General features: G+C 41.8%; 6 protein-coding genes across 6 annotated transcripts; 4 read left to right on the top strand and 2 right to left on the bottom strand.

Annotated features, from left to right (window-relative positions):
* Nucleotides 1–716: 716 nt before the first annotated feature.
* Nucleotides 717–1,672, top strand: EAF01_007739 (uncharacterized protein; the record flags this gene model as incomplete). Its single annotated transcript, XM_038915995.1, has 2 exons — nucleotides 717–978; nucleotides 1,050–1,672. 2 exons carry the CDS (start codon nucleotides 717–719, stop codon nucleotides 1,670–1,672), a joined length of 885 nt encoding a protein of 294 aa, XP_038768466.1.
* A 445-nt stretch (nucleotides 1,673–2,117) lies between these two features.
* Nucleotides 2,118–4,749, bottom strand: EAF01_007738 (uncharacterized protein; the record flags this gene model as incomplete). The annotated part of the gene is made up of 5 exons (XM_038915994.1): nucleotides 2,118–2,153; nucleotides 2,218–3,188; nucleotides 3,383–3,859; nucleotides 3,910–4,206; nucleotides 4,359–4,749. 5 exons carry the CDS (start codon nucleotides 4,747–4,749, stop codon nucleotides 2,118–2,120), a joined length of 2,172 nt encoding a protein of 723 aa, XP_038768465.1.
* A 558-nt stretch (nucleotides 4,750–5,307) lies between these two features.
* On the bottom strand, nucleotides 5,308–6,353 carry EAF01_007737 (uncharacterized protein; the record flags this gene model as incomplete). The annotated part of the gene is made up of 3 exons (XM_038915993.1): nucleotides 5,308–5,432; nucleotides 5,494–6,227; nucleotides 6,277–6,353. The coding sequence occupies 3 exons, from the start codon at nucleotides 6,351–6,353 to the stop codon at nucleotides 5,308–5,310; spliced, it is 936 nt and encodes a 311-aa protein (XP_038768464.1).
* Nucleotides 6,354–6,821: 468 nt separating this feature from the next.
* On the top strand, nucleotides 6,822–9,528 carry EAF01_007736 (uncharacterized protein). Its single transcript, XM_038915992.1, has 2 exons — nucleotides 6,822–7,702; nucleotides 7,754–9,528. Exons 1-2 carry the CDS (start codon nucleotides 7,190–7,192, stop codon nucleotides 9,347–9,349), a joined length of 2,109 nt encoding a protein of 702 aa, XP_038768463.1. The 5' UTR covers nucleotides 6,822–7,189; the 3' UTR covers nucleotides 9,350–9,528.
* Nucleotides 9,529–13,413: 3,885 nt separating this feature from the next.
* On the top strand, nucleotides 13,414–14,532 carry EAF01_007735 (uncharacterized protein; the record flags this gene model as incomplete). Its single annotated transcript, XM_038915991.1, has 1 exon — nucleotides 13,414–14,532. The coding sequence occupies one exon, from the start codon at nucleotides 13,414–13,416 to the stop codon at nucleotides 14,530–14,532; it is 1,119 nt and encodes a 372-aa protein (XP_038768462.1).
* An 884-nt stretch (nucleotides 14,533–15,416) lies between these two features.
* On the top strand, nucleotides 15,417–17,735 carry EAF01_007734 (uncharacterized protein; the record flags this gene model as incomplete). The annotated part of the gene is made up of 2 exons (XM_038915990.1): nucleotides 15,417–16,856; nucleotides 17,040–17,735. Exons 1-2 carry the CDS (start codon nucleotides 16,059–16,061, stop codon nucleotides 17,733–17,735), a joined length of 1,494 nt encoding a protein of 497 aa, XP_038768461.1. The 5' UTR covers nucleotides 15,417–16,058.
* Between the last annotated feature and the right edge of the window lie 4,892 nt (nucleotides 17,736–22,627).

Raw genomic sequence — 22,627 nt, 5'->3', positions numbered from 1 at the left:
AATTGCGGTCGTTGGTTGAAAGGTATGTTGTTTTCGGTGGAAAATATATGATACCGCTTGGTTATCCTTTTCGATGTCGTATGGTTGTAGTTGTAGAATAAGATATGGCAACTCTTGGGAACCTCAACTGTGTTTAAGGTGCAGAGGCGGTCCACGGGCGTTAGACGAGTATCACGTGAATCAGGATTGGCCGGGATTACTTGGCTTGGTGGTGATAACTTGGTGGAATATGGAGGAGGCGTTTGCAAGTGGTGAATGTCTCGACTCGTATATTAAATTTATATCTTTATTAATCTTATTATATGCACAAAATAATCAGATACAATAAACTCCATTCTTACACGCATTGGATACTTGGAAGTACTTATTCTTCTTTTTCCTTTAACACCGTTTGGTTTGCATGATTCAAAGTAAAACTAAGAAATATTATAATGTGATTCTTATTGCTTCCTGTGTTTCTGGTCGGTGATTCATTCAAACTCCTGATCAACTGACCCCCTGACCGCACCGCTTTGTACCTATCTGATAATCGGGCAATCAGCAGCTTGTAAGGCCGATTGATAAAGCTTGATTATCACTGGATGAAGGAATCGATATCCAAAAAAGTTGTAGAAATCATTTCCTATGATGATGGTTACAATCTTCACTTTTTCTTCTTGAATTTATTGCATGCATGTATTGATGTCTTTGCATATGAATCCGATCCCTCCAAGCTGATGTCGAAATCTCACAGTATCCTACGCCTTACTAGAAGACGGGCCTCGAAGCTCTCCTCTACTTCTTCAACATGCCAAACAAAGCTTGCCACTACGTACACATGTCAGAAAAGTGCTCGATGTCTCGCAACTGTCAACGCAGGACCTAAGGTTCTACCGGATATCTGGTTCACTGGCTCAAATCCTCGGAATGACGATTCACCAATTCTCAAAAATTCAATCAAACCTCCCAACAATGAGAGAACCGTCAAACTTGGCAAAAGCAAGCAGCCCCTCCCCCGCTCTCCCTCAATCTATTCACCCACTTACAAACAATATACTAACAAATCTCAGCTCTCCGCATTCTTCAAGAACGTCTTCCTACCCTCCTCCAATCTCCACTTCCCCAAGAAATTCTCTCCCCGCAAATAACCCTTCACCTCTTCCCCTCCACGCACCCCCATCTCCCCACCGTCTCCGGCCGTGTCGCATATTCTGCCGCTCTATGGACATCTCCTATTGCCTGGGGTCGTGTTCCCCTCGTGGGAAATGTGAAGCTCGAAATACTTTCTGAGCGAATGAGTCAATCGTCATCTATAGGATCAGGTCGCGAACAATTAATCATACGATGGAGAACCATTGGCAAGACGAAGAATAAAGGGACAGGAGGTTTTTATAAAGGGATTGGGGCGCGAGAAAATGTGGATAAGATTACAGAGTGGTTGGGGGGTGGAAGTGGTGAGGATGATAGCAAGGAATTTACTGGACTTTTCCTCTTTGAATTCGATGAGGAGGGGAGGATCTGGTCGCATACTATTGAGCACGTCCAAGAGGGGGGAAATTGGGAAAGGGGTGTAGGGGCTAAAGTCGTTGGGTTGACGGATTGGCTTTTGGGCGGGATGAAGAACGGGAGAGGTGATGAGGGGGCTCCTTGTCCGGCCTTTTGGGTGCATGAGCAAAACCTGGGGAGGCGATGAGATAACGAAGGCGCAACTGTATTATACACGGGATGAAAATGATTGACATGGGACATGAATGATTTAGCGTATTGGTGTTCGGACAAAAAGACATGCTTGGGACTTTGTAAGAATACTAGACATAAACACCTCTCAATGAAGTAATGAAACAAATACTGGAACTCCCAATCCTTTAGCTGCGAGTTGTTGAGTTTGCACGATGTTTAGATATGTCAGAGACAATGTGGGTTGTATATGTAGAATGAAGTTTGTATTTTATGTATGAGCCAGCATCCATGTGATGCACGATTCAAGTTGCTCCCTTCTCAATATTACCATTTATTTCATCCTGAATTCTCATCTAAGTATGCCGACTAAGCTAGAAAAAAATTCCTATGCAGAATCATCAACACCTTCGCTAGATTTGTCCAAATATGCTACAAAGTTATGCCCCACAAGCTCACCCCTATTTACATTCCTTCTCAAATGCTTCAAGAAGAACCTACAGCCAATGTTTGTTAGCCACTCTGTAATCACAAGTATGTTCGAATCCATAATCCACTTACCGAGAACTCATGATCATCCATCGAAGCAAAGATAGGACTCTTTCCTAACTTCATCGCCGTCACTCTCGGGGTGGAGATACCAAAGGCTACTCTAGCGAGGAACCTCGGATCATCGCGCTCTTCAATCATATTAAGAATGTTTTTGAAAGCCATAGTATTGAAAGGAACAGGAGGGGGAAGTTGAATCTCTACGGGCTTATGTGTGAAACACCATTGACAATGACCACATTCTTCCTTTCCATCAGGCAACTCATCTCCAAAATGCTGAGCTAGTTTTTTTGAAAAACAAGCTTTGCCAGTGATGAGCTGTAGAATTTTCTCCGAGCGCTCCAGAGCTTGCTTTTCACGTGTTTCCATGCTGCTATAAATTGCCTTTGCGATTGTCTCAATATCCTTTGCGGTTTTGGGAAGAGGTTTAGTGACTTTGTAGACATTCAGGACCTGACTTGCTTTCAATTCTAGAATCCCCTCGGCGTTCCATTCGTTAAGTTTGCCAATGATCTCATTTCTTTCGATGTTATAACGACGAGCTGCAGCATCTACATCAATGTGATGGAGCTTAGCTTTCTTCTCGCCACAGACTGCGATCGCTGCTGCTGGTGGACTTCGATCTGACTCGATTTTGGAATGATACATGCGATCATTTGCAACATACGAATATTTTTGATACAACGGTGTGGTAGCACGAATCAGACCGTGGCCCAGCTCTAATTGTGCATATATACCACCTAATATTGTAGGGCGGATATCGAAGTCTTTTGTTTGATTATAATGCGAACTGTGAATCTCACCTCCAATTGGAAGCTTTTTTGCAGTTGAATCAAATATTTCGTTTAGTAGCCCACGAATGGATGCAAGAGATGGTAGGTCACCTCGTGCAAATAATTCACGGAAATGGAGATCCTCGCCACATATGAAGAAGAAGCAATTAGATATTTTCCCATCACGACCACTTCTTCCAATTTCCTGACCTGTGCGAAAATTAGCATGTAGAGCTTTGATATTTGCAATCGTCAAGTGGTTCGAAGATGTTGCTAGTTCGAAACAAGTGGGACAACTGGGTCGGCTCGTGGTAATCTATTGGGATAAATCTGAACATAGTAGAGATCTGGATGCACTGGCTGGGGTGATCAAAGTCAGGAGTTCAATGATAAAAGTTACTAACTGTAAGATTCGAGACTTTGAGGGACACTGAAATGTATGACATTACGAATCGAGCCCTTGTCAATCCCCATGCCAAAGGCAATCGTTGCGACCATAATCATGTTATTGCTTCCCATAAAATCGTCCTGCAGCTTCGTTTTAGCTTCAATCGTCATTCCTGCGTGGAATGCCTTAGCTTCGAAGCCCGCCTCTACCAATAAATTGGCAAGATTCTCCGTTTGCTTCTGCAAAGTAACATAGATGATAGTTGAGCCTTTATGCTTTCGTAAAAAGTCTCTGAGCTTGGGCAGCATAGTAACTTTTCTGTCTCCTGACTCAGCCAATAGATGCAGATTGGGTCGATAGGTGGAGGTTCGAAAAAGTCCAGAATCTTTGATCTTGAATGCGTTACAGATGTCTTGCGCAACACGCGGTGTAGCTGTAGCAGTTAGGCAAATGACTCTCTCTGCTCTGATCTCATCTGCAAAACGAGCAATTTCTACATATAGTCAGTAAATGATGCGTTTCTGGCATAGTCGGAGGTACAACTCAGGTAGTCTGGACGGAAACTGTGGCCCCACTCGCTGATACAATGTGCTTCGTCTACTGCAAGTAATCTGATACCTCCTCGGACATATTTCATTTGCTCCACGAAACCTTCATTGTTCAACCTCTCAGGCGCTACATATAGTAGCTTTAACTTCCCATTTCTCAGTTGGTTGCATGTTTGAATAAAGTCTTCTCTGGTCTTGCTTGAGTCGAAAGTTGCAGCAGCAATACCGCGACGAACAAGAGCGTCCACCTGATCTTTCATCAAAGCTATGAGTGGCGATACTACCAGGGTAACTGTATATCACTAGATTTAGTATCCTTTTCATATTATAAACAAAACCAGTGGGTAATCTGGAAAACTGAAGTTTCAATCGCGGAAGTCTGATTCTTTTGTTCATACAATGTTGTATAAGAATTACCGCATTGCACTCTTAACTTTTACTCACTGCCATGTTCGCCTTCATCACGAGTCTTGAGAATCTTGTCTTCTTCTTCAAACGCAAGTGCCGGGACTTGGAAGCAGAGACTCTTGCCACCTCCAGTAGGAAAGACAACAACGGCACTATCGCCACCAAGAATTCTTGATATGGCTTGCTCCTGCTTCAATCGAAAGGATTTGAAACCAAAGTTGCGACTTAGTGCAGACGTTGCCGACTCAAAGACCTTGTGAGAGCTCTCGATTGCCTGTTTCTTGGGAATCGACAAAGTCTGCTCTGGAGAAGCTTTACGCTTGTGGCCATGGTTGGTGCTAGCATCGACCGCGTTTGTCAAGTCTAGCATATCTGCCTCGTCGCCAGAACTGAAGCCATATTCATCAATTTCAGTAGGATTTTCCATGATGTGTGTATGGAATATTATGATTGCTATTTCCTTTTCGCCAAAGCATGAGAAGAACAAAAAGTTTGCAACAATCACATATCTAACACTGTCGCTGTAAAAGTAATCAAGAGCGGCGGCACTCCGCGTTTGCCTTTCGCGCGATCACATGATTAGTGGATCAAACCTGATAAATCAATCAATGTCCAGTTTGAATTCAGACATTGAGGGGTGTGATGAGATGAGATCTAATAGGTATATTTCGTATACTGGCGACCTGACTACATCTTTCATAAGAAAATTAGGTAAGATTGCTACAGCCTCCATTGATGACTTTTCATGCCCTGTTGATTGCTTTAACAATATCTGATATTTCAAATTGTATTTGTACGACCCGTTCCTATTAATCACGATAGGAGTGAACCATTCCGACACCATCTCTTACGCAGGTATATTCTAACGCCCTTCCTTAAACAGTCCAAATACCATTTATATGTACATTCCAGCAAAGCCATAACTTACAATCAGATGCATGCTTCAAGAGCACTATAGGTCCTCCTCGATAACCAAAGAATACGTTTACTTCACGGCCACTTTGGCAGGAAGGTTTCTCCTTAGTCTGATGGTTTGTTCATACAAAACATCCTTAAAGGCGAACAAAAATGCAGCAGTCATAACACTTTGGGAGACTTTGGGAGCAATTCCTGAAGTAAAGTCAGCAACAAGCCTCGTAATAATTCCAAAAAAAAAAAAGGATTCGCATACCTTTGTAGAATCCAGCGTAGCCCTCTTCCTTCAAAATACGTCTCATACCCTGAATCATACTTTCCTTTCCTCCGTCTCTTCCGGCAACGTGCATGCGACTCTTGACTGTGATATAAGGGTATGTTATTGAAGTAGCAAATAGCTTTCCTAAGGCACCTAGAAGGAATGCCATTGTTGGGGTGATTCTCTTCTTCTTCTCGATTGCATTCTTCAACTGTTCGAAAATTGTATATTGTAATATGGGGTTGATAACAAGCACCAAGGCAGGCACGACTCCAGAGAAAAGCGCTAGTGGACCTTCTTCTTTGATGAGTGCAAGCAATGTGCCAACTGTTGTCGGTGCCTTTGATGCCTTAGCCCCAGGCAAAAAGCCCTCACCCTCCTTGTTTCTCTTTCGTGTAGTCATTCGTGTATTGACTACCCAAATAGGATTTGTGAGCAAGACTGTTGCTGAGCCTGCGATTGCTCCTGCGATCATCGATTCGATTGTTGTAAGCTTTTTTGAAGCTCGGCCAGCCTTGAGTGCCGCCTTCTCGAATCCCGAACGAGTCCATTCATACCAGTAGTAATATACAAAGTTCGTAACACTGATTCCAAATAGTGCTGAATCGAGTCCGGCATAAAGACCTGTAATACCCTCACGCTCGATGATGTGCTTTACAGCGTCAAGGAATCCCGAATCAGCGCGTTTTGATTCGACTTGTGCGCGCGTGGAAAGCGTAATGAGAGGATAGCTTCAGTTTGTTAACCTTTGAAATGCGGAGAAGGATAGGGGTCTAATACGTAAGAGCCATGGAGAGAATGCCCCCACCAGCACCGGACAGAGCATGAGCAACATTATCTGATTGTTGAGCTGCCATGATTGTTTTGTATAGGTATATGTGATGTTGATGACGTTCTGATATTGAAAATAAGGAGTGTTAATTTAATATGGAGAAATTCAAGATTGGAACTATCATATGAAAGACGTGAAGAATGAAGAAAGATGAATTATTATTATTCTCAATACCTAGGTAGTTTCGTCCGCTCTTTACATCAGATGGATGTGCATTGTCAATTTACATATCAAAGGCCCAATTCCGACTTACCGAGGCATTGCGGAGCCCCCCCTTGCATTGTCCCGGAGATTCCCCACCCCCAATTTAATTTGTACTAACACGTGCTTGGGAAGCAATCCACGTGCCGATGATCTATTCTTATCTATGATTAGTAATCACTCGGCTTGGAAACGCCAAGCTCAGATTAAACTTCACTTCAAACTTAACATCAATTTATTTCTCCTCATTAACAATTATTTGGTTCAAAGTATAATTATCATCAATTATTCATCATTCTTGTCAACGCTAAATATATACCCCTTTTTGTTTAACTTGTCGCGAAATATATCTAATTCTTTGTCATTAGTTATATAGTATATACCCAACATCGTTTGTTTCTATCGTTAAAATCATTTGTCTCTCTTGTCAGCTGTCAATTGGAGTACCGGTATCATTATTAGGAGACAGGGGAAGCGTGTCTTTCATTAGCAGTTCTTTCCTTTGGGTGTATATTTCAAACATTAGAAGTAAATTTCATTATATCTATCAAGTCATCATATTGTAGTCAAAGTTGCTCACACATTTTCTTAAAACTACGCATTTTCAATACTTGTATCAGAAATTTTATCTGGGTTATCTGAGAATTCAAAAGTGGGAGAATGCTCCCAGTCCTTCACGTCCCTGCAATGACCCCTGAAGCTACAAAGCGTAGTAAATATGCCACGATCGCGCCTCAAGGAGGCGAACAATATATCCAAGCCCATAATCAAGCGCCATGTGCAAATGTACAGGATAGAGTGATGCCTGAGCATCCGGGACAACCTTCGTCGCTAGGCAATTCGTCGTCAAGTCACCAGAATTCTCGAAGTCTACCGTCGAGAGAAGTTACAGACGAGAACTTTGACGATGCCTACGTAGGCTTCATCATGTACTGCAATCCTGCTGTGGCATCAGATACAGATACTGCTGAATTGAAGCGAATATTTCGCGCGCCTCCAAAAAGTGATAACAAAAGTTTCAGCACTTTTGTATTGTTCGAATTGATTTGTAAATTAGAGAATAAGGAGATTAAAACATGGGCACAATTGGCAATAGATTTGGGAGTTGAACCTCCTTCTTTGGAGAAAGGTCAAAGTGCCCAGAAGGTACAACAATATGCTGTTAGGCTCAAGGTATGCGAGTAGATCTCAGAAACTCGTCAATGTAACGCTAACAATATTTAGCGGTGGCTGCACGCAATGCATGTTGATGCATTTTTTGAATATTTATTGAACAAACCTCATGTGTATTGGACACAAGTACCATCGCCTGGCGAACCACCATCAGAGCATGGTCGGGATGGGGTACCCGCCGATGAAGATTTGGCTCTCCGCGCTTTGCTTCCGGAAACAAGACCTAAGCGCGGGCGAAAGAAGGCTGAGGATAGGGAAGAGGATGAGATAGGAAGATCACCATCTCAACGTCCTCGGTTACACTCGCCTACACTGTCTGAAGATTTTATGATTCCCAGGGCGTCCTTACATCCGGATAGTGCTACACCAGCGACAGCAAATTCTTCTTTCCAGCAAGGCTTCGATACTCGTCTAAGCCCATGGTCTGCAACAGAAGTTCGAGGCCCTTTAGTAGACAACTTCAGATGGGGTGCTCCACCAGAAAGTGCAACTCCTCTATCAGCTTATCCACAGTCAGCTCTCACTCCATCGAATAGAACACATCTATGGCCGGATAGCAATGAACCTCAATCAGCCACAACGCCAAATAAATCTCGGTCGAGGCGTCGTCATGGGCCTGCAGTATCATCAGCATGGCCAAGTAATGGTAGTGCCTCTACTAGAAAATTACGAGGTAGACCACCTAATAACCGTTCTGTTACAGATGGTCCTTTTTCAACCTTTCCTGCCAATCCTGGTTCAACAAGAGATACACCAACCGCTACTCCTATAGTAGCAGATTCCGAAATCTCTCATTTCTTTCCTGCTGGCGTCAGGGTCAATCCACCTACTGCCATTCCACAAACTCAAAATTCTCGACCAAGCCGACTTTCACTACAAGTCCCACAAAGAAAAGGTGGAAATGTTCGATTAGCAACACCGCCACCACCCGTGGTACTTCTAAACGGAGAGACCGATACGAATATGCAAAATGATTTGATTGAACAATCTCAACAAACGTCATTAATGGAGTATTTCAACAACACTGCCAACGGACCCCAGGACTCCAGTTTCGAACACTTTGTCAGTATAGCATTCCGACAAAACGAAGATTTTGACCGCACCAACATCGATGCTTTAGAATCCCATTTCATTGGAGAAATTCTTGCCGCCGAATGGTACGACGTAGCCGGAAATTCAATCCAACGATGCTCTATAGACGAAGCATCCAAAATCTGCAAGCAAGTCATCCGAAATCTCCAAGCCGAATCTAGCAGCACAGAAGCATTCCTTATTAATCTTTCAGCACTAGCAGGCGGTCCCCTCATGACACGTCTTCGCGTCACAAGACTTGAATTCCCCGGCCCACCCCCAAGAACGGATTATGAATGTCATTGGAAAATGAGATTCGGTAGTCTTGAAGGGGATTTTACGATAAGAGCTACAGTTGTGGAGAATGATCTAGAGATGGGAATGAGGGAAGGAATGGGAAATATGGGGAGAGGAATAGATAATAATGAGGAGAGTTGGAAGGCGAAATATCTCAGTTTGCAACAGCAGATTAAGGAGAGAGATGCAAAGGTTATGAGGCTGAAGAGGGGAATGGTCGATGCGTTGGTTATTAGTGAAGAATGGATCAAGGGAGGTAAAGTCTTTCAGAACCAATGATGGTGGAGGTGGTAACAAGGCTTGATAAAGTTTGAAATCGAGGCAATATTCCGGTTTGGGAGTTCGGATGGAAATCACGGTGGTTGATAGAGGGGTTTTCTAGTACGGTGGTGCTTGAAATATATATTTAGCATAAATTCGATATCCACAAGGCATACTACAAGATACATATTTGTTAAGAAATTTTGCAGAACTCATTCATACATTCAGAGTCGAGAATACATGATGACAATAAGGGTTATTTATACCCAGGAGGTGGGAATATGTGATCATTTGTATCCACCCCCCTGGTCATTAGATACGCAATAAAACTTTTATCGTGCGAGTGTATGAGTGAATGAGAGATTTATTCACATAATAGATGATTTCTTCCTAATCGAATCCTTTCCTCTCGTATGTAGTCAGATCACCAGTTAGATTTCTTGACGTCGGTGTAGCGTTAGGTAGGTATGTTCTATATATGTAACACAACCCGGTGGGATCACCCACGCCGCAATCCACAAGTTGAGGAAAGTAAGAGAAAAGTTCCAATGATCTTGCTAGAGATGTCTTTATTATTGACTCTATAATTTCTTTTCGATTCGAAGAAACTACATCCACAATGTCACTTGGTGCATAATCTTACATGTTGATGGATATATATCATAGTTGTCTCATGTCTTCTACATACTTCTATTAAATTTCCTTCTCCCCAAACCCCGTTTTTATACTCTCCATCTCTGCCTCAGATAACAGGAATACACATAGTGCGCTTTTGAAGGATTACTTTTACTATCCTGGATCCAATTTATGTTTAGGTTTATCTCGAACTTCGAGGATAAAAATCGGTAGGTTGTGGATTGAAGATGGATTGTTGGAATGTGATATTCCTATTGTTTTACTTTTGCTTTCGAGGGGGATGATGGGGATGATGGGGATGATGGGTATGATGGGGATGATGGGGTGGAGGGTTGTGATGTTGTGAAATTGTGGAATTGTGAGGTTGTGGAATGAAGATCGTATTTGAGAGTCAGGTGGAAAGCATGGTAGGAGTGAGAGGATGTTGGGTGAGAAGGGGGTTGATGTATTTTGGGATGGAGAGGAATGGATCGGATTGCGTTAATACGGTGCACAGAGGTGCGTGTTAAGAGGAGTGAGGATGTTAGTTTGATATGATTTTGAATCTTGGGATCGAGCTCTATTAGAGTCAGTCCAGGTAATTTGTTGCGCGAAAGAGAGAGACTTGATGCGATGGATGGGAAGTGCTGGAAACCAAGTTGTTCGTGTCTTGTAGCTGTGTATCCGATGATTAGAAATGAAGCCTCGATACTCGTAGGTGAATAGTTGGACTTTTGGAAGGGAATCCCGAGGGAATTTGAAATGTATACTCGTTAGTTTCATGCTAGGTTCGCCATGATTGGAGCAGGAAATCTGAGAGTTGATGCGGGGTCGCTTTTCCTCGCATGTGGTGTTCTTCGAAGGAGTGTGGGACTCGATTCGAGTATTTTGATGTGCAATAGGAGAATTGAAAGCTCATTATTTGAGCTTGGGGGGGATTTCCCAGAATTGAAGGGCGAATATTCGGAATTAAATTTATACATTATGTACTGCATATTTCTTGGCCCTAGATAAGAGACAGAAAGAATATGGGAGCAAATGAGCGAACGAAAAAAAGAAGCAACGATTCTTCAAGCTCTTTTAATAAATGACAATGATACCCTCGTGCTAGAAGACTGGCTAGATGAGAGAATGGAACATCAGGATTTCAACTCGAGTGTCCTGATGACGGAGTTGGGGGCTGAGGAAGAAGATCAGAAGATATTTTATAGAGGAAGTTTTGCGGCGATGATGGTGGGTTTGGCGTGCCATAAGAAGGTGGGTGATAGGTTGAGACTGGAATTTATGGGTTTTGAACTGGTGTGAAGAGATGATGAGGTGGGGGGGGGGGAATGGCCGGTGTGGATGGAGGATGAGAGGGTTAGGGAGAGGGAAATGAGAGAGGTGGAAGTTTGGGGGGAAGGGGAAGGGGAAGGAGGATGATTGATATTATTATGGGATGAATCGTTGTGGTGAGAATGGAGTGTGGCTTACTAGATTGAATTTATGTTTTTCTCTCGAAATTCGAACTCTCTTCAAGCATTTGAAGTAATTTGAGATTCCATCCATTTCAGATATTCAATCTACATCACCACGATGTAGCGAACCAACGACACTTCATAAATTTCCATCAAGCCGCGTGGATAAATGACGCGGGAAGCCGAACACCTCTCCGATAAATTTCTACTTCTAAATCACTCGAGAATACTTTTCTCTCCTCTCTTCAAACCCATAGAGAATCCGAGGATACGAATTCACCAACAGTCCCTAATGTATCCAAAAAACACACAGCTCCCGTTTCAATATACAGTCAGAATATACGCGAATGAGAAATCATGATTCCTGTTACTATGCATGATTATCGATATGGCCGATGTATTTGGAGGAGTAAGAAGGGGAGGGAAGGAGTGTATTAATAGAAATGAAAGTATAAATGTAATCTTATAAGATCTTACATACGAATCATGGTTTTTGGTATGGAGTGATATGTCGATTTGTAAGAATGGTCAAGTAAGTACTCGTAGATACTAGAAATCATTGAATAGGTATTGCTCATAACTCTCTCCTCATCTATGCGAAATCTTACCGAATCATTACCGATGTGTTGACTCTCAAAATGATTAGTTGTAGTGTTTTAAAAAGTTACGTTTCTCTTTATATCAATCAATAGCTCTGATTTGAAGGAGCTTGAAGATGTTCCGATGGTTTTTGAAATCATTGTTTGTTGATTTTATATTGAATATATAGTATGAGTCAACGACTGTGGTAGTCTACTATTTCTCTACTTTAGCATGTGCTTTTTATGACGTTGCGAATATATACTTTAATAATGTAGTCTTATCACAATAACTACCAGGGGCTGTAACTCAGTGGTAGAGTGCCTCGTTTGCATTGTCAGATATCTTCACTGATAAATCTCGATGAAGTCCAGGGTTCGACTCCCTGCCGCTCCAATAAAATTTTGCACTTTTTTGTATCCATCCATCTATCCAAGAGTTGTTGATGTTTTCTCATTTTCGTGTTGGAGGTTTCATGTAGCGGGGTGGGAGAAGGGGACGTCGCTGCTTTTGCGAGTGGGGTGAGTGCATCGTTTACTCCGTATCACTTTTCTTTCTTGATGCATGCCCCTGTGGAAAATTCGAGAATGGTAGGTACTGGGGGTAGTAATTATCTTTTTTGATATTGAGGAATAACGTCTTCTTGCTTTCATACTCTGATATACTCTCTTCATCGTAGGTAGCTCATTAGGTAGCATTGGAACAAATAGGTATAGGTAGTTTGTACATTTTGAATGCCCTAATTGTCCCCCATAAGTATTATCATATATATCAGTCTCGTAGAGCATATAAAATCGTAAAACCGGAAAAACGGAATAAAACTTCTTTCCGTGGCTTACATAATCCCAGTCCCTGGTCGGACGTCGGCAGTTCAAAACGTCATGAAGAGTTTTTTTTTTGATTTATAAGCTCTAACTTAACGGATCTTCGCGAATTACCGCAACATGGGGCAAAATGATCTTATCCATCTGTACGGAAAGCTCCAGATCTCTGCAGAAACTATCTCTTCCCACAATATCAGAGAACTAGCCACTTTCATAATATCATTCCCCCCGAACACCCCCCCCCCCCCGCTACCCTCGGAGATATCTTGGATGCATGATACGCCCAATCAAAGATACTCGCTACAATCTTGCTACCGTATACACGCTCTCTCTCTCTGGTATAGTAAGCATCGATAATTCAATGACATGGTTGCTAGGACCATCTTGCTGAACAATCAACTTACCTGGCTTTTCCCCATTCATGCGCAACTGCGCGATGTTCCCACATATCAATTGAAGGAAGGTATAAAGGTAGGTAGGTGGTCTCTTCTTGCTTTCAATTCATTCCATTTCATCTTGATTCAGTCGAGTATATACACAGACAAGCAATTGAACCTGTAACTACACATTCATACATACACCAATCACCCGATAATACGACACAAACATGTCTTCATCACCACTTTTCACCCCTCTCAAAGTCGGAACTTCCGAGCTCCAACATCGAATCGCCATGGCACCTCTCACTCGATTCCGTGCCGATGACAACCACGTACCCCTTCCAATGGTTACCGAATACTACGCCCAACGTGCTTCTGTTCCTGGCACACTCCTCATCTCTGAAGCTACCTTCATTGCTCCCCAAGCCGCGGGTTATGCCAACCCCCCTGGTATTTGGAGCAAAGAACAAATTGCCGGATGGAAAAAGGTCACCGACGCTGTACACGCAAAGAAATCATACATCTGGATGCAGTTGTGGGCATTAGGAAGAGCTGCAGACCCATCAAACTTACAAGAAGAAGGTGGTTACAAACTCAAGTCTTCGAGTGATGTTGCCTTCGAGGGAGGTGGCAAGCCAGAACCTTTGACCGAGGCCGAGATCAAGGAATATATTGGTTTATACGCACAAGCTGCCAAGAACGCAATTGAAGCTGGATTCGACGGTGTTGAGATTCACGGAGCAAATGGTTATTTGATCGATCAATTCTTCCAAGACACAGCCAACAGACGTACCGACTCCTGGGGAGGAAGTATTGAGAACCGCGCACGTTTTGGTCTTGAGGTTACCAAGGCTATCGTTGCAGCTGTTGGTGCTGAGAAGACTAGTATCAGATTGAGTCCATTTTCTCCTTTCCAAGGAATGAAGATGGCAGATCCTGTTCCACAATTCTCCTACATCGCCCAAGAACTCAAGAAATTGAGCCTTGCATACCTGCACGTTGTTGAGTCAAGAATTACCGGAGATGCAGATTGCGAAGTAACTGAAAAGGTTGACTTTTTGATCGATATCTGGAACAACATCAGCCCAGTTCTCCTCGCTGGAGGTTTCAAACCCGACTCTGCAAAGAGAGCTGTTGAAGAATACAAAGGAAAGGATATTGTGATTGTATTCGGAAGATACTTCATCACCAACCCAGATCTTCCATTCAGAGTTAAGGAGGGAATTGAGTTCACTCCATACGATAGAGATTTCTTTTATAACAAGAAGGAGGCTGAGGGATATACCTCTTATCCTTTCAGCAAGGAGTTTGAGGCGCAACAAAAGGCCATTGAATCTTCAGCATAATATATATACATTTAGACATGTTTTTATAGACGCATGGATGGGTGGATGGATAGATAGATAGAAAGATAGATAGATAAATACCCAGTAGATAGATAGAGTGTATTAATGTTATGATATACTTTTTTAAACACAATACCAGTTTCATTGCATTGTGATATGAGATGATTCAAAGAGAAGTTCGATTGAGAGCATTCATCATTACCACTGTGAATAAGATAGGCTGCTTACCACTAGGTGGCTTTATATTCTTCAAAAGTTCTTGAAACCTTGAAGATTCAGTAGTCTGATGTACTGTAAGAAGAATTGGGAGTGGAATTGGAGTGCGTATATGAAGCGGAAAGAAACCCTCGATGATCTTTCGTTTTCTTGCTAAACCTTGTGATTGTTCCGATTGATTTAGTTGTCCCAATTGTTCTGATTAATTATCCCAGTTGATATCAATATCCCAATTCATATGATATGAGAAAAGCAATGACCAACAACTCGTTGATATCAGAAGAAACGGGAGAAATTTACCTAGGTCTTCGGACCAAGGATTGTTTGTACGTTTAACGAAAGAAATTCCCCTTTTGTCTGATTACCTTGAAGTTCAACAAACTGATTGACTACTTAGATATTCACTCGACATAGCTTACATGTCCCAAGGCCGAAGATATAAAAAGTTAGAAATCTGGGGATCCCCGGATCGTTGAATAGCTAGCTACCTACCTTGTTAATAAAGTACCGAGTGAAAGCAGAAGGAATGCTAATACCATGTCTTAGATCAATCGCTGAATACAGTAAGCTCGGTCGGGCCGAACACTAACGAGCTTATAATCGGAGGAGGGTCTCCAGGGTTCTTACTCCTATCGATGTAGTATTCCGATCCCTTAACTTTCCAATTGCGTTTTCAACCGCGCTGCGCCATTTTGTACCTCTCCTCTTTTCCTTTGTCAACGTACGAGTTCAGTTGGGGGATGTATATCAAGGATGCTAAGATTACATGTGGAAACATAATTGAATCCTTTGACATACGGAGAAATTAGAAACCAACCCACTGTTATTCACAGAACAAAACCCATAACATCATGCATTAACTTTCCTTCACTCCTCCAAAGCTTTAAATGAATAAATGGGTTGGCTTTCTTCACGAAGTACAGATTCGCAAGCTCATAAGTTCATAAATTCCGCTCCTCCACATATCTCCTATAGGATAGAATTGTCGAGACGAGCTCGAATCTGAACCCCGGATTCAAACGTCTAGCCACCACCTTCCTCTCTTTATCATATCTCCAAAAGGGACGTCCAACACTACCTATATGCTAGGATCACTATTTACACCTCTTATTATAAGCTTGACTCTTCCCTGAGCACGTTCTATGTTGCATTGCTCTTAGGTAGCTCGGAGCTAGGTTTACCATACCTAGCCATTTCGGCCCGTCCATAATCCCTCATTACGGTTGTGAGACAACCCCAACTGGACCACATACATCCTTCCTGGCAGGACCTGGCAGGACCAGACCGGCATCGACGTTCAAAACTACACCATGACATTCCTTCCTAAACGTTACTTTCGTGCCCCACGATCCCCCCTTCATCCCCATTCACGTCTTCCGAATCTGGTTCTCGCTCTCTTGGTGTTTTTCCTCTTAGATGCTTATTGGATCATCATCCAACTTCCAAATCCAATACGTACTATCACGCCTCCATCTTCGGCGATTGATTCATCGGATTTGACGTCAAATCAACATGAAGCCTCCTCATTATCAGGCCAAAATCCTTTGTCGATGGAAAGGGCTGAAAGGGAGGGGGATCAAGAATCATTATTGTTTAGTGATGTTGAAAATAGACAGGCCTTTCAGGGATCTAGACCACAAATCGGAAATCCCAATAATGAAACAATTTTCATAGCAGCCATATTTCGTAAATCTGAAATAATGCTTAGGCAAAATTGGTCTCCGGCTCTTGTATCCCTGGTTCATCATCTGGGCCCCCAGAATGTGTATGTCTCGGTTATTGAATCGGGTTCGTGGGATGGGACGAAAGCGGCCCTGATAGATTTGGATGGGATGTTAGGGGAAGCGGGAGTGGAACGAACGATTGAATTGGGTATGGATCGTCTGGCTCAGCTTGAAGAATTAAAACATGTGCCAGAGGAGGGGCAGGATAGAACTGGATGGTTGCATACAGGGAGGAAAGAAAGTGAAAGTGGGTGGGAAATGAGACGGATACCTTATCTGGCGAGATTGAGGAATAGAGCTATGGAGCCTCTGCTGAGGGTATGGGATGAGGGCAGAGGAAGGAAGTTTGATAAGATTTTGTGGATTAACGATGTGGTTTTTACGGTATGTTGCCACGTGTTTCTTCTCCTTTTTTTCTCTTCGTTTGTGACTTATGTTCATGGTCATTGTCATTTTCATTGCCATCGCCTTCCCTTATCTCTATCTCTATTCTCGCTCTATTCGTTCCATTCATTCCATTCACTATTTCCATCCCTACATCAGAACGTCTAGCTAAATCCAAAACAGACAACCGATGTAACAACTTTACTTGCTACCAACAACAACTTCTATGCAGCAGCCTGCTCCCTAGACTTTTCCCTTCCTTCCCAATACTATGATACCTTTGTCCTTCGCGACTTATCCGGTCGAAAAACTTCATCACTTTCCTGGCCTTATTTTTACGCCTCACAATCTCTAAATGCATTGAAAAGAAATGACCCCGTACCTGTTAAAAGTTGTTGGAACGGAATGGTCGTTTTCGATGGGGAACCTTGGTATCCTTCCTCTTTCATTTCCTCGAATTCAAAGAAGGAATTCCAAGGTCTTAAATTCAGAGGCGTCCCTGATTCTCTCGCGGAAAAACATGTAGAGGGTAGCGAATGTTGTCTTATTCATGCAGATAATCCGCTGAGAGAAGAGAAGGGGATTTATGTGAATCCGAATGTGAGGGTGGGGTATAAGAGGGAAGTTTATGAGATGGTTAATGGGAGGGGGGGATGGCCTGGGAGGTGGGAAGCTGTGAGAGGAGTTTGGGGGGCTAGGATAGGGTGGGTGAGGGAATGGGGGAGTGGGTGGGTGGAGAGGGGACGGGTGGAGAGGAGAGTGCAAATGTGGGTTCAGGAGGGGAAGGGAGAGGGAGAGGAAGGGAGAGAAGAATTGGGATTGGAATGTTTGATTAATGAAATGCAGGTGTTGTATCAGAGTGGGTGGAGACATATTTGATTATTTGGGGTTTCTTTTGTTAGATTTACATTCATTTGTTCTGTCGAGGAGTTGGCTTGGTTATTGGGATTTATTGAAATGTAGATGTTATGGGTCGTTATTGGAGTTGGCGGGCGTGGAATTTTGGAGGATTGATTGCACCATATATGGATGAGTATTGTCTTATATAGTCATGTAGATGTATACATTTGGTGCAAGAGAACTAGGCAGAATGGAATAGGAAAAAAGGGGAGCATACAAAATGCATATTTATCGAGGCACAGGCAGGAGGTATAGCAGGAAAGATTTATTTTATATCGATTTTGGGATTGGCCTCTGGGGAATTTTGAAGGGGATGTTAGAGGGTTTAATATAGTGTTCAATTCGTTGCAATGATTTTGTTGTGAAGGTTCAGAGTGATGTTTAGCTACATATCGTGTGGAAAAGGATTTAAGGGGGAGATGGTATCACAGAGAAGAAAAGAAAAGGGGAGGTCGAGTGGGATCGGGAAATTGTGAGGATGTTTTCTGAAAATATGTTTTCAGATTCTTAGTTGCGTAATATTCTCATTTCCTCTTCGTCCTGCTCCTCATCCTCATACTTATATTAATCATCAATATCACATTTACAATTACGAATACGAATACAGGGATAGGTAAGACTTATAACGAACTTACTTACAACTTACAACTTACAACTTACAGATGTAAACTATAACTACAGCCCGGAAGCAAACTATAAGAAGCATGGAATGAATAAATGGATGAATGGATCGGTGATCTGATTACTCATCAAGATGATGAGATGAGATTGATATGTATCCGAGAAAGTTCGGATCCGAATATACATATTCACATTCACATCGTATATTCTACCTAGGTAGGTCCAGGTGGTTTATGGAATATTCATGGAATCTTCAGAACAGTAGTAATGGGAGTTATGGGAATTATAATAATGGTGCGATTGTGAGATTATGGTAAGTAATCATTTTTAGTAGAGTCATCATGGTAATGGTGGGATTATGGGATTATGATTATACTAGGTAGGTACCTAGGGAGTCTTTTGAATTCACGAGACTGAGACTACGAGACTACGAGACTACCCGTGGACGGGGATGAAATGGTGAGTGGGTGAGATGGGATGGATGGATGAGGTGAGATGAGTGTCATGTATGAGTATTTATTCTAGGTTTTTTTTCTTCAAGATGGAAAATTAAAATAATGAGGAAAAAGGAAGTGAGAATCATAAAGAGAGGATAAAGGGAATAGAAAAGGAAGAAGCGAGTGAGTAAGGAGAGAAGAGAAGAGGAGAGAAAATCGATCGGTTTGAGGTTTGATTTTAATTATATGAGAAGAGAGGGAAGGAGAGGAGGGTGAGATGAAATAGGTTGCGATGTTATGGGTAGTGTAGTTTTAAATAAGATGTTATGGGATAGTACGATGTATGTGATGAAAGAGGTGGGTAGGATAAAGTTTTAATTAGTGTGAGAAATATAGATAGATAAATAGATAAATAGATAAATATTTAAATGGAGATTATATATATTTATCTATGGATAATATACTTTAGATGTTTAGATAATCTACTTACTTATAGACATATTATATAGCTACTATAGTACATACCTACCTATAGTACATCTGTAATCAAAATTCGTAATGAAAAGTTTGATAGATTTAAGACTCGAGAGTTGAGACTGGAGACTCGAGAGCTGGGAGTCGAGACCCGAGAATTGAGATTTATTGCTAGTGTAACTTACGTATTGCACAATAGGAAGAGAAATTGAATGGAAGCGAAGATGAAGAGTAGACGAGGTAGACCGAGAGAATGGGAAGGGAATTGTACATTGTGCATTGTGCATGCATGATCGGGATCGGATGAGGAAGGGGATGAGAGAGGATAGCGAGGATGGATGGGGTCTCTACCATCTAAGATGTGATGTATGTATTATTGATGTAGATGAGTAGACTGGAATAGTGAATTATTTGTACATGGGTTCTAGGAGACGGGAGATGGATATGTAGATACATAAACACATAAATTCCTCTTCTTGGAAATGAATTGAAAAAGATGCAGAGGTTTATATAGCTATGTATAGGTGGGTGTGTAACTATATCTAACGAAAAGAAGTATGTAGAGTACATAGCAAAGAGATGAAAAGATATTTAGCCATCACCTAATTATCTATCTATCACTCTTGCCTACCTCTAGAAATAATACTAAAATTCTCCTACCTACGTACTCAACCTTATCTACACCCCATCCATACACTCAACCCCATCTACACACCCTAAATACTACAATACACTTTACACCCATTCATATAATCCAATTTCTTCTCCTTTCCCCCCTCCCCCTAATAACTAACTGCACGCACGCACCCGTCTTGGAACTCGCTAGATAACGCGGAACTGCAAAGTGCAAAGTAAGTGTCTATCGAGTATTAGGTATCTATCTATCTATCTATCTATCTATCTATCTAGGAGATAGGGGATGCATGTAGGATGCCGTTGGAATTTATCTGGGTGCATAGGGATTAGGTCGGATTGGATTGGATTTGATTGGGTTTTCTTTAGGTTAGGTTGTATTGGGATTGGGATTGGGTTAGGTTGATGTGATTTGGGTCGACTTTTTGGGATAAGGGGGAGAGGGATGAGATGGTATGATGTGATGGGATAGCATGGGAGGACACATGATATGATGGAGGGATATGTTCAGCATTTTTCTGAATATGCAATCCAATAGAATAGAATAAGATAGACGGAATGAGACAGGTGAATATTTATGTATTGAGTACCTAGTTTCTAGGTAGATAAGAATTGAGATTCCCCAATAGATGAATGAAAACATGTCCCAGAAATTTCAAATATATCAATATCCACCTAGGTACTCTTTAAACCATACAACCCAGAATCTTTTCCATTCCCTACGCCCGTCAAAATTCGCATAAATATGAATATAAATATAATAAACCTACATACACACATACACCTCTGTATACATACATAAACAAATCTCCGCATTTGATGACATGCATACACACATGCATATACACACATACACACACACATACATACATACGCGTCCCCTCCTCCAACCCCAAAAGCCCATCACACTTCCTACTGGTAAACCGCAGCTCTCCCCGTTCCCCAGATCTCCCCCCCCCCTAGAACTTACATCTCTTCCTTCCTTTCATACAAACGAAACCGATTCAAAATCGCAAAGGAATTAATAAAAAAAAGAATACAAAATACGTTCCCGTATCACCACACTCATCACACTTCCATCACATTACACAAAAAACAAAACATGATACCAAAACGGCACAAAACCATCTTACCGGCTCTGAACCTGCATTTTCCGAACCGAGTATATATGTTGTGGAAGTCATACGTATATTACGTATGTAGAGATAACATAGAGTGTTATGTAGTGTAGTGTAATGTACGCCCGTAAACACGCTTTAGCCATCTTTTTTTCATTTGTGAATAGAAGATTAATTTATTTCCAGGGGCGGGATATGGTGGGTGTGTGAGATGTGGTGTTGTGGTTGGGAAGTGTGCGATGGGACGGAAGGAAGGCTGGAAGAGAGAAGGGCTGGCAAGGATGAATGTGGAGAGAATGGTGAAATGTTTTGCGATTTTGATTGTTGTGGTTGGATTTGTCTTGAAAATCTTCTGGAGATAAAATCGTGTACTTTCACTTATTTCGATGGGGCAATCAGGTGCAGCTGGATTATTGAACGAGCTTGCTTGGTATAAATGATCATGCTATCGGCTCGGGTAGATACAGTACGGCCGACGTGGTACGAACTGGCTTCATAATATGGTAGAGTCTAGTCTATGACTGAAGCTTCATATCCAAGTACAAAGTATAGTATCATGCTTGGCTAATCTTGCAACAAGCGCTGGAAGTTTATTTAATAACAAAAATTAGGTACGTAGATGAGTATGACCAAATCTCCAATGTAGTCGTCGCTTACATGGAGCTGGCTTGTCTAACATTGACGGGTAAAGATGATTGAGTAGTCAATATCAATTAAAGAAAAAATGCCAATATAAAAGAATCGGGAGGTGATATGAGCATTTCTTTATTACTGGACCGTGATTAAATATGTCCCTGACTAAATCCTTTAAAATGGTTCGTTGACTTCTGATTTGGTGAATGAGAGCAGCTGAGCTCATCTCATATATGTCTAGGATACTTTCCAGCCGTGTGTTCTTGAGGAACCATGCTTCAAGATATAAATGCAAGTAGCATGCGTACTTTACACAAAGATTCAGCAGAAAGAAAGAACGTCACAATCATTCCATCCCAGAGTATGTTTTTGTGTTCAAAATTGTTTTGGAAACTTTATTTGGTGTAGCCATACATCCGTTCGAGGCAAAATTTGAAGGCCATAGAAAACTTCTAGGTAAGGGGTAACATGGTGATCAATTGGCGATATGAAGATACGCCACTGTATGGTATCACGACTTGTAGGCAGGTACCCTTAAATTATGAGATGAAAATTGGGGGTAGATAAATGAAAATGTTGTGATCCCGTGAGGTTGTACTTCTTGAGAAATTTTACTTCAAATTCCGTTATTCAATGAGAGCGAAAGAAGCTTCGTCGAGACTCATCGTGTTAGCTGGGCACATTCATATGATTATATGAATCTTGTTGATGAAATAATAAGGCAGTAAGAATATGTGATGTAAGAATATGAGCACATAGATAGAGTACCAGGTGTATTCACATTTTACCAATCCACTTAGATTGGTTCGAGGTGTACAACTTCAAGTACATGGAAGTACAAGAATGATCGATATAAGGTTCCATGTAGTCGGTAGCAAACGGAACTAATTGAATGGTACATACTGATCTCCATGATGTGACTTGATGTTCCACGATACAAGTTATCTGTCACGCA

This window comes from Botrytis porri (assembly GCF_014898465.1).
Source record: "Botrytis porri strain MUCL 3234 chromosome Unknown BPOR_010, whole genome shotgun sequence".
NCBI lineage: Eukaryota > Fungi > Ascomycota > Leotiomycetes > Helotiales > Sclerotiniaceae > Botrytis > Botrytis porri.
Note: the sequence above shows the minus strand (reverse complement) of the source record. Positions and strands in the feature narration are given on the sequence as shown.